This window comes from Phaseolus vulgaris, chromosome 3 (genome assembly GCF_000499845.2).
Source record: "Phaseolus vulgaris cultivar G19833 chromosome 3, P. vulgaris v2.0, whole genome shotgun sequence".
NCBI classification, from domain to species: Eukaryota; Viridiplantae; Streptophyta; class Magnoliopsida; order Fabales; family Fabaceae; genus Phaseolus; species Phaseolus vulgaris.
The window spans coordinates 22,533,901-22,545,934 of NC_023757.2; the positions used below are offsets into that span (position 1 = coordinate 22,533,901).

At 52.8% G+C, this 12,034-nt stretch overlaps 1 protein-coding gene across 1 annotated transcript; it reads left to right on the top strand.

Annotated features, from left to right (window-relative positions):
* Positions 1-7,417: 7,417 nt before the first annotated feature.
* On the top strand, positions 7,418-8,587 carry LOC137839360 (uncharacterized). The gene has a single exon (XM_068648479.1). It carries the CDS (start codon positions 7,418-7,420, stop codon positions 8,585-8,587), a length of 1,170 nt encoding a protein of 389 aa, XP_068504580.1.
* Positions 8,588-12,034: the final 3,447 nt, after the last annotated feature.

The window sequence follows — 12,034 nt, forward strand, 5'->3', positions numbered from 1 at the left end:
CGCCTCGTGCATCCTTTCCTGCTCAGAACGCGATGCAGTCACGTTCTCCTGCAGCGTCCTCATCATGTCCATCCCTTGCGTCATGGACACAGCATCTTCACCGGTTGATGGCGCAACTGAACTGGAGCGCGTTGTCCTCATCCTTTCTCAGCAGCTCAAAGAACTCCAAACAAACGGTGAAAACTCCAGGAGTCGACTGAGATAGCGAGCAGCTGAACAGAAAAACTCGAAGCACCACCAACACAAACTATGGTTGGGAATCACGTTTTATACGTGCCCCACGGTGGGCGCCTAATGATCCTTCCTGTTGACTTAGCGCAAGAGCGTTGCCTCGTCACGATCTTCCTCACCAGCTTGACACCACGTGCCCTCCAAGTCCGCTCCACAGATAGCTTCTCTGAGAACCTGAAAAAGACACAGTGGCGCCTCTGCGGCCGGTGGCGCTCCGACGCTCAAGTTAGATCACAGAATCACTAGAGAAATGATGCGTGTAAAAACAGCGTGTGAAAGAAAAAACTCCCCTCTGAATCTCACTCTGATTCTCTTTTATGCCTCCCTCTGTATCTGCGCCTAACAGAATTTTGTTATGCCTCTCTGGCATGTGTTAGAACCCTGTTGTGCTTTTCTGTGGCAACGTACCTCCAGAATCAGTAAAACAGGAGTGTCTGCACGTGTCAGTACCTTCAGCGGTACGGAGTGCACCTTTCTCTGGACCGCGCCCCTCTCAGATGATGACACATGGAGGCATGCAACTAACCACACACGTGTCACTACTTGAAGGGCTCTAGCGCTTCTCTCTGTGTGTCTAAGTCTTTCCCTTGCGGAGTAACTTAGCGCATTCCTTCTATTTGGGTAAATCGCATACTCTCAGGAGAACGCCAGGTGTGGCTGGTCTAGGCACACTCACCAAGCATTCCTCTCTGTGCAAACGATTTCCCCTTCATGATGCCATGCACGTAATGGGTTGAGGAAGTCACCAATCACTGACCGGTTTATCAACTCCCTCAGGCCACTCTCATGCGCGATTCTCTGAGATATGTTCATGCGAGGTTCGTGCGTAACGCTCTCGCTGGGAACCTCAGTCCTAGCTTAACTGCGTGTGACACAAGACCCCGATGACCTTGCACTCGATGATTGATCGATGCTCTATTACTTCTCGCGTTCTGCCCCCAGGTGTTCATCTGGGAACTGGTCTGTCGGTGACCGCTTGGTTACTGACCACCGATCACCGTTCTGGGTGATCAGTCCCCTGACCTCTCTGCCAACTGATCTGTCGGTGGGCACCTGGCTACTGACCACCGATCACCTCTTTGGATGACCTCCCCCTTGGCCTTTCTGTCACTCGATCCACGTGTCACCCTAAGAGTGGTCCACGTTATTATCTTCTGCTGACGTCATCAACTACCGATGACCGACCGGATCATTAACGTTATAAATTTTCGAAATCGCGCGCTCACGGTACTTTTTCATTTGCTCTCTTCGCATTCTACTTCACTATTCATCTTCTTCTCGAAGAGCTCTCTCTGCGTTCTCTGCTTTCTCTCTACGCATCCTCGACTTTTCACCACCTGAAACACTCAAAGGTATGATTTTTCTTTATTCCCGCTTATTACTGCATTACTCTTATGTCTGCCTGGGCCTGTTTATGCTTTTGCATCTCTTGCATCCCTTTTTCCATTTCCCTGTTCCTTCCTCCCTGAACTTCTCGCGCGGGTAGGGGCTTTCCTAGGGTTTCTCTCCCCCTATTTTTCTGACCTTACTTGCATAGCCCTTTTCTCTTCTTCTTTCTTCAGTTTCTTTGTCAATGGCACGTACCAAAATGACGGCCAACCCTCCACCCCCTAGAGTCAACCATAGGGCCCTTTACCCGTGGGCCCCAGATGAACTACTTGACGAGTGCTCAAGCCTGGTCTCCACAAAAGCTTGGAGGGATCATGTAGGAGAGCCAAGCACCTATGACCATTGTGCCTTCGCGAAAAGGCATGATGACGACATCCCTGTGCTCCCTTGTACCTTAAGGGAGCCCGTGTGTGGGGACAAGCGGGCCAACAACGGGGTCCCCTTCTTCTACTTTTATCAAGTGGTCTTCAAGCGTATAGGGATGCGCTTGCCCTTCTCCAGGTTTGAGAGGGAATTGCTAACGGAGGTCAACATCGCCCCAGCCCAACTGCACCCCAATGGCTGGGCCTTCGTCAAGGCCTTTGGCGTATTATGCAGGTTCTTCAGGTGCGCACCCTCTGTCGATATCTTCCTACATTTCTTCGAAGTGAAGAAACAGGGGAAGAGCCTCTGGGTGAGTCTCAGCAATATCCCTGGAAGGGTCCTCCTGACTCTATTCCAGCAATCCTTTAAGGGGTGGAAAGGCAGATTCTTCAAAGTTTGCTACTCCGACTACGGCCCCTCTGCCCTTGACGGATTTCCTCTGTACTGGGTTGATCCGGTCAGTGGTCGGTTGGCCGTGACGTCAGCAGTAGATAGCCACGTGGACCGTTCTTAGTGGCACACGTGGGCCAGCGAAGCTGATGTGTGGTGCGTCGTTGAGAGGGTTACCCGGGGGTGATCGGTTGTCAGACGGAATGCGCGATCATCGTTTAGATGAGACGATCGGTCGTCGCGCCACACACAGGCAGGCTGGAAGCGAGAGGCAATTCCCAGCGAGAGTGTTGCATATGAGTCTTGTACGGCAGAATAGTGGAAGAAGGAGAAGATCAGGTGCTTCATGGTACCGCACACAAGAGTGGCCTAAGGGAGCTAGCAGCCAGTCGGTTGTTGGTGCTCTCTAGCCCATAACGTGAATGGATCAGTGCAGGGGTGATCACGGTGGGATAGCAGGTAACACCTGGTACGCATGCTAGCCAGGCCACACCTGGCATACACACTGAGGTTGTACGAGACATCTAGCGAGAGAAACATGCGAAGGTACTTCGTATGTAACTAACTTAGGCGCGTCGCAGGGTATATAAAGACCCCCCACGCTCATGCAGAGGTAAGATTTCATTTGTACAAGTTACCCGTTAACACACAGAGAGAAAGAGAATCAGAGAGCACACACGAGTCTCACAGAGATTCATCGTACTTAGTTCTTTGGTGGTCATGTGGCTGACTTGAGCGTCAGAGTGCAATCGGTCGCTAGAGGCGCCGTTTGTTGTGTTTCGCAGGCACGCTTGAGGTTCTTTGTGGAAGGCACAGGTTGGACGTGGCGAGTTCTTTGACAATCAAGTCCCCGGCAATTTGTGATCCCATCCACCTTGCTGCTAAGTTTTGTCGTTTGTTCTTGAGATTCTTGCTGAAAGAATGAGGAAGACAAGGCAAACTTCACCCGTGCCATCAGCTGAGTTGGGAGCTGTGACAATGGCGCTAGTCTTGGAAATGATGCGAGCGCTGCAAGATGATGTGGCGGCATCAAGAATGGAGCAAGAAAGAATTCAAGCATATTCGACTGCATCGCAGGGAAGGAATGAAGAGCTGGATCGCGTTAACGAAGAATTGCACAAGACTCTACAGGCGCAGAAGGAGCGGGTGGCAGAAGAAAGAGTGGCGTCGCCACCGTCTCCCCCCAGGACTTTCCCCATGCCATTCTCATCTGAGATCATGGGTGCAGTGGTGCCACCAGGCTTGGTGGGGGTGAAAGCTTCGTTTACAGGGGTGGAGGACCCAGAAACGCATCTGACAGCGTTTCACACCCAGATGATGCTTTCTGGGGGCTCAGACGCGGTGTACTGCAAACTGTTCATGAGCACATTGAGTGGGATCGCTTTGGAGTGGTTCGTGAGCCTACCAGATGGCCACATCACTTCGTTTCAGCAGTTCTCGAAGCTGTTCATGGAGTAGTACATCGTCAACAGGGCACCCTCAGTGGTGTCGTACGACATGTTTGATGTGCGCCAGAACCAGGGCGAGTCCCTCCGGGACTACCTTAGCCGTTTTGGGGTCAGGTGGTGAGGCTACCCAGCAAAGATGAGGATATGCTGGTGCATGCGTTCAAGAAAGGGGTTCGGCGGGCCCTTTCGGTGAATCTTTGATCAGGAACCGCCCCAGCACCTTCGCGGAGATTAGGCGTCGTGTTGTGGCACACATAGTGGCAGAAACAGCTGTTTCTGAGAAGAGGGAATGCGCGATCCCGACCAAATCGCGCTTGGGCCCGAGTAGGTCTCAGCAGCCAATGAGGGTGCACGAGGCCAAAGAAGGAAAGGGGGCCCAGGGAAAGCCCCGCCCTTATGAACCGAGGACTGACCAGGGCAGGGGGCGCGCGAGGGAAAGCAACGCGCCCCCCAGATTCGACTTTGTGGTGGAATTGGCGGAGCTGATCGCCATTCCAGCCGTAGCGGCTCGTCTGCGAGCACCGGAGAAGACCGACAAGGTGCTGGGACGAAAAAAGAACGTGTGGTGTGAGTTTCACCAGGCCTATGGCCACTCACTCCACACTTGCTTGGCGTTAGGTCACCAACTCGCGGAGTTGGTGAAAAGTGGTTTCCTGAGCGATTACTTGCGGGAGAAGTAAGGTGATCGGGTGTCGTGACCACCAGCGGAGGATCCGTAGCACGAAGTGGCGGTGCACACGATTGCGGGAGGCTTCTTTGGAGGAGGATGTACGGCCTCTCAGAGGAAGAAGTACGCATGCTCGGTGATGGCGATCGACTCGGTGGAAGAAGATCGCTCCCCCGACGTTGGCATCACCTTCACCAAGGCGGATCTCCAGGACGTTGTGCCACACGACAACGATCCTATTGTTATCTCCCTCGTTACAGCAGGGAAAAAGGTGCACAAGGTCCTTGTAGACCAAGGAAGCTCGGCGGACGTAATGTTTTGGCCGACGTTCAACAAGCCACAACTGCCCCTCGATCATCTAAGGCCATACCCGGGGTGCTTATATGGTTTTGCAGGGGACCAAGTGGAGGTGCGAGGCTACGTCGAGCTGAGAACCACGTTTACCGATGGGGCCGGGTCTTGCATCGAGAATATCAAGTACCTAGTGGTGTATGCCCCATCTGCCTACAACGTACTGTTGGTGATCCTGCCTGTTGACCAGAACGTTGGAACCTGCCTCGTCAAAGGATCGACTTGTGCACCGCTTCGAACCTCCGTCCTTCTTCAAGATCTACCTCAAGAACCTGCAAAAGAACAGAGCGGCGCCGCTGCGGCCGATCGCACTCCAACGCCCAAGTCAGTGACCGAACCACCAAATACTAAGAGCAAGAACACTCAAGAAATCTCAAGGAACCGTGCAATGTTCTCTCTGACAGTAAGCTCTAGAACTCGCAAGCGTAAAGAGTATAATCTGAACGCGCGTACCTCAGAAAGTTCGTTGAGAACTCTTATATACCCGGTCACTTTCTCTCTCCTGGCAGTTACAGACCTGGGACACGTGGCTCGCATCCAGTCGTACACGTGCTATCATCTGGAGCCTCCTTGACTTGGGCGCTGCTTCTGACTCCCTTTTTGGCTAAGTTATTTATGCATGGTACTGCCTAGTGCATATCTAACTTGGGAGCGCGATCTTTACTGGAACAGGCGAGTTAGGGTGCTCTCGTACACCTTCCCTGTGGTCTCGCCGGCCGCCTTCATAATCTGCTCCACCTTCATCTCTGGCGATGTGCTTGCTCCGGCGATCTCCAATCGCTTGGTCGCCTGAGTTTACCTTCAATTGGGCGATCGCCTGGTATGCTGGAGATCAGAACACGCCAACTTAATAACTGGCGACTTCACGAGCCCCCCGACTTCCTTCTCTTCTGCCAACCTGGCGCTCGTCAACACGCCTACACTGTAGCTTGGTGCCACGTCATCACTTCCGATTACCAGGACGGTACAGTTGGGAAGACTGACTCTCAACAGGTTGGGTGCCGTACCATCGACGAGTCACATGAAGTTGAAGCTACTGTCAATGGAAGGGGTAGTGATCACCATAAAGTCGGACCAGAAGGAAGCTAGGCGCTGCTATGAGAACAGTCTCAAGCAACAGAGAAGCGTGTGCTATGTCACCACGACACCACCGCCGGTTTCAGGCGAGAGGCGATCGGAAATGGAGGTGGTAAGGGGCACGCAAGGGAATCTGGAGATGAAGGAAGCAGTGTTGGGGGGCTCAGGAATGACCCCAGCTGAAACTGAGGAAGATAGCATGATCACTCCTCGCGAGTCCGGAATCGCGAGGGCGGTCATCGCTAGTGAAAGGAGGTCCCACCCTGCTGAGGGGTGGGTGGAGACGGAGATCCAAGGAAAGAGGTTTAAGCTGGGGGGATCGCTCAACGACAATACGCGAAGACAGATCGTCGAGGTGATTGAGAGTCACCTGGACGCGTTTGCGTGGCCAGCCTCGGACATGCCAGGCATTGACCCGGACTTCCTCTGCCATCGTCTTACAATGGACCCCCATGTCCGACCGGTGCGCTAGAGGAGGAGGAAATTCAATGAGGAGAGAAGGCACGTAGTCCACGAAGAAACCTGCAAACTCTTGGCCGCGGGGCACATCTGAGAAATCCAAGACCTAGAATGGCTGGCTAATGTGGTACTGGTGAAGAAGTCAAATGGTAAGTGGAGGATGTGCGTGGACTTCACCGATCTAAACAAGGCATGCCAAAAGGACTCCTATCCCCTACCCAGCATAGACGCCTTGGTGGATAGTGCGTCGGGATGCCAGCTTATGAGTTTTCTGGACGCATTCTCGGGCTATAATCAGATCAGGATGCATCCGATGGACGAGTGCAAGACTGCGTTCATGACCGAGCGGTCTTGTTACTGTTACAAGGTAATGCCCTTCGGGCTGAAGAACGCGGAAGCCACCTATCTGAGGTTGATGGATAGGGTGCTCTCACCGATGTTAGGAAGGAATGTACAGGCCTACGTCGATGACATGGTGGTAAACTCGCGAGAGAAGGAGCAGCATGTCACTGATATGGAGGAATTGTTTGCAACAATCGCCAAATACAGGTTAAAGCTCAACCCAGAGAAGTGTATTTTTGGTGTGGAAGCGAGAAAGTTTTTAGGCTTCCTCCTAACAGAGCGGGGGATCGAGGCGAACCCCGAGAAATGTGCGGCGATCATGGCAATGAGAAGCCCAGCGTCGGTGAAGGAGGTGCAGCAACTCATCGGTCGGTTGGCGGCATTGTCGCGATTTATGTCCGCTAGAGGAGAGAAGGGTCATCCTTACTTCCAGTGTCTCAAACGGAACAGTAGGTTCGTTTGGACCAAGGAGTGTGAGGAGGCTTTCATTAAGCTGAAAGGGTATCTGGCTAGCCCACCAGTGTTGTGCAAACCACTGGAGGGCACCCCTCTCGGCTAGTACTTTGCTGTGACGGAAAGAGCGGTCAGTTCAGTTTTGGTTCAAGAGAAAGACCAGGTCCAGAGACCTATTTATTTTGTGAGTAAGGTACTCCAGGGTTCTGAGGTAAGGTCTCAGGCCCTGGAGAAGGCAGCTCTGGCGATGGTGTTCTCAGCAAGGAGGCTCCGCTATTACTTCCACAGCTTCACGGTCGTAGTGATGACCGATCTTCCCATCCAGAACGTGCTCAAGAAGGCAGACGTAGCCGGGAGGATGGTGAAGTGGGCCCTAGAGCTATCTGAGTTCGATATAAGGTACGAGCCCCGGGGTCCGATCAAGGGGCAGGTGTTAGTGTACTTCGTCGTCGAGTTGTCATCGGGCGTTGCACCTTCGGACGGCCTAGATTTTCGCTGGGTCTTATCGGTGGATGGCTCCTCCAATCAACAGGGAAGTGGCGCTGGAGTCATCCTGGAAGGACCAAACGGAGTGCTGATCGAGCAGTCTCTACGCTTCGCTTTCAAGGCCAGCAACAACCAGGCGGAGTACGAGGTCTTGATCGTCGGTATGTTGCTGGCAAGGGAGATGGGAGCAAGGAGTTTGTTGGCCAAGACCGACTCCCTGTTGGTCACCGGGCAGGTAACGGGAGAGTTCCAGGCCAAAGACCCACAGATGGCTGCATACCTCGAGTATGTGCACACCTTGAGGACGTCCTTTGCAGAGTTTGAGTTGGTCCACGTACCAAGAGAGCAGAATGCCAGAGCTGACTTGCTCGCTAAACTAGCCAGCTCAGGCAAGTGGGGCAGGCAGAGGAGCGTCATCCAAGAGACCCTGAAGGTACCTCGCGCGTTCGTAACGGACAACCAAGTACTTCAAGTGTGCAAGTCAAGGGAGCGCGTAGCGAGCAGTCATCGGTCTCTAACTCAAGAAACTTTGAGAGCGCCCAGGCTGAGAGCGCGACCAATAAGAACCGATGAGGCGATGGAGGTTTGCGCTGTAGGAAGAACTGACACGTGGATAACGCCGTACCAGCGATATTTGGCAGATGGGGAGCTCCCGCTGGACTCGTCGAAGGCGAAAATGGTAAAGAAGAGGTCGAGCAAGTTTACCCTTATCGATGGGGACCTCTTTAAGTTTGGATTCACCCATCCAGTGTTGGTGTGCGTGCATGGAGAGCAGTGCATGAGGATCATGTCAAAGCTCCACGAGGGAGTGTGTGGAAGCCACGTCGGTGGTCGCGCCTTGGCAAATAGAGTTCTCCGCGCGGGGTACTACTGGCCAACGCTGAAAGAAGACTGCGTGGGGTATGCTCAACGTTGCAAGCAGTGCCAGTGACACGCAGATTGGCACAAGGCGCCCCCTGAAGAGCTAAGGTCGATTCATAGCCCATGGCCGTTCCACACCTGGGGAATCGACATCCTGGGACCCTTTCCCTTAGCAGTAAGGCAAATGAAGTTTTTGATCGTCGTCATAGAGTATTTCACGAAGTAGGTGGAGGCAGAGCCGATCGCGCAGATCACCGCTCACAAGGTCCAACAGTTTGTGTGGAAGAACATTGCGTGCCGTTTCGTAGTGCCCAAGCGTTTGGTCTCTGACAATGGTACCCAGTTTACGAGTCACCAACTGAAAACCCTATGCGAAGAAATAGGGATACAGCAGGTGTTTGCCTCGGTGGAGCACCCTCAAACGAACGGGCAGGTGGAATCGGCCAACTGAGTACTGCTCAGAGGACTGAAGAGAAGGTTGGAAAAGGCCAAGGGAACATGGGCAGAGGAGGTTCCCAGGATCGTGTGGGCCTATCACACCACTCCACAATCTAGCACCCATGAGACACCGTTCAATTTGGTCTATGGGTCGGACGCTATGATCCCTGTCGAGATACAAGAAACCTCACCAAGGTTTCTAAGTTTCGTGGTTGAGGAGTCCAACAAGGAGAGGAAAGTAAACCTGGACCTCCTGGATGAGGTGCGAGAAGAGGCCAGGGTCAGTGCCGAAGCCGTAAAGAGAAGGGTGGAGCGTAGGCACAACTCCAAGGTGCGACTGAGGCAGTTCCAAGAAGGGGACCTGGTGATGAGGAAAGCACATCAGCACGAGTTGGAGAATAAGTTGTCCCCTAAGTGGACTGGCCCGTTCAGAGTGGTGGAAACGCTGGAGAATGGCGCCTATCGGCTGGAGACTTTGGACGGAGGGACAATCCCCAGAACGTGGAACGCTACGCATTTAAAGTTCTATTTCAGTTAAGCATGTAAAGTAGTCGCGCCTTTGTGCTAGTATAAATAGCTTGAACAGATCAGGGGGCACTCTTTTTCCCAGAAGTGGGTTTTAATGAGAACACCCAATAAAATAAAATAAAAAAGAAAGTTATATGTATGAAAGGTTTGCAAGTTTTTAAGTTAAAATCCTACTTGCCCCAGGTAATCAGTTAAACCCTCCTCGCCCCAGGCGCGAGCAGGGCGGTCGGTTTAAAATCCTCCTCGCCCCAGGTGCGAGTGCAGGCAGCTAAGGTTCGAAAAGCCATGGGTGCTGGTAAGTCCAAGAAGGGAAAGGGAGGATTTCGAGAAACGCCTTTACCCAAGTGGCACAGCATCAATATTGGCGCGATAAAACTCTTAGTCAAAACCCTTCTCACACAAGAAGTGAGAAGGTGGGAGCACGACCCGACGTGTTAAGGATCGATGACCTTGGGGCAGGCAAGAGGGGTTATCGAGAAACACTTTTCTCCCCAAAACAGGGCATCATCCTTGACCGATCGGTGTGGGAGTCCTCTATGCACTTAGTGCTGGAGCGACAAGCAATATAGGGAGATATAAGGTAGAAACAGAGGTGCGATAACTGATGAGTGGGGGGTTGTTAGAACGTTGTTTAAGAGTTTTAGACAAGTTCTTGCGCAATAGGCCTGAGCGAGCCAAACTCGGACGTTATCGAGTGTCGTTAGTTATGGTCAAAGTCAGAAGGAAAAGTTCAAATAAAGTTAAGGTTTTGCACCGAGCTCGTGCAGGTTAAACAGTTAATCGTGCCTAGCTATAGCTAAAGGTTAAGTAAGAGGTACACAACAGAACAAGAAGTAAGAGAAAAAAAAAGGAATTTAATATATACAGTCAAAGTCCTTACAAAACAAGTGTTTATGAACAAAGTAAAGAAAGCTGCATCAAAAGACAATCAAGGGCGGACGATTTTGCCATCCACCACTTCGAAGTCCATCGCGAACTGGGAATAGTCAGCCTCTGGGAAGACGCACTTCACCTGCTCAAGGGCCAAGTCGAACCCGTCAGCGAAGGTATCGACAGCCTCTTCCCAAAGCTGGGTCTTCTCGTTTTCAAGCGCGACCTTCTCGGTAATCAGAGTGGCGTTGGCAAATTCAGCATCCTTGAGCTTTTGTTCTTTTGCTGCGAGAACCTCCACCATGTTTGCAAGTTGTTGACACAGAAAGGTATTCTCGGTCTCGAGCTGGAGGGTCCTTCCCGTTGTCTCCAGCAGATCAGCATCAAGAGCGGTGATGGCATCCCCCATCTGCATCTCCGTCTTGATGGTCTCCTGGATTTGCAGGGCACGTCCTTTCTTGGCCTCCTCAAGCATGTCCTTTAGCATGCCGTTGGTATTTTGAAGAGCTTCGTAGTCGCTTTGGAGCGATTCCTTCTGGTTGAGTAGCTCGTTCATCTTACCTTCCAGCTTTTCAAGGCGGCGATGCTGCGTGGAGAACTCGAGGGAAAGCACCATCTGGCGGGCCAGATGGAGATCCACTTCGCTGGCACTCCACTTGACTAGCTCGCGTCCTTGAATCAGCTGCTTAGTCAGGCGAATGACTCTGGAGAGCCCCTCAGCGCTCAACCCTGATGCTTGAAGGGAGCTCTCGCCACCACCCTCAGTTGTGGTAGCGGAATCTTGAGGGCATGGAGAGGTGGGAGGGCGAGAGGTTCCATCTGAGCGCGTCACCCCGCTCCCAGTTGCTTGAGGCGGTGGGGGTGGTCCGGTAGGGAGCGGGGAAGGAAGAGGAGGTGGAGAAGGAGGGCGTGCAGGGGAGGCCTGAGCCTGAGGAGATGGGATGGCGTTTTTCTCAGGTACCTCGGTTCCCCTTTTTCTCCATTGGACCAAGGGGGACCCCGAGCTCTCCTCGTCGATGGTCACGACGGTGATGGAAGCCTTCACCAACCGTTTCCTCTTCTTATCACCCCTGGTCTCGGGGCCTTCAGCTAGCACAACCGAGATGGGGAGAGCGGGAATGGGATCGGTGGTCGCCTCCGCCCCAGAGGATGACCCGGCAGCTTGCCGGCTTTTGGCGAGCTCGATCAGTTGTTGTCGGCGTTCCCTCGTGGAAGTCATATCTGCACCAGGTAGGCATAGCAAGAGGTTAGTGCACAAGAAGCCGAGAAGAAAATAAGACAAAGCGCAGGCAGGCGATTAGCATATGCAGATGAATGAGTATGGCAAGTGATCCGGTCGGTCATCGGTAGTCGATGACGTCAGCAGCAGGTAACCACGTGGACCACCCGCAGGGTGACACGTGGATCAGGTGGCGGAGAAATCAGGGAGGAGATTACCCGGTATGGTGATTGGTGGTCAGTAACCGAGTGGCCGCCGACAGATCAGTTCCAAGATAAACACCCGGGGGTGAACACGAGAAGCAATAGAGCACCGATCAGTCATCGGGTGCATGGTCATCGGGGTTTCGTGTTACACGCAGTTAAACTGGGACTGAGATTCCCAGCGAGAGCGTTACGCATGGACCTCACATGATTATACCTGAGAGAAAGAGGAGTTCCTCGCCGGTAGAATCGTGCACGA

Excerpts from the sequence above, each read along its gene's own strand:
- LOC137839360 (XM_068648479.1), top strand. The coding sequence starts at position 7,418 with ATGGTGTTCTCAGCAAGGAGGCTCCGCTATTACTTCCACAGCTTCACG.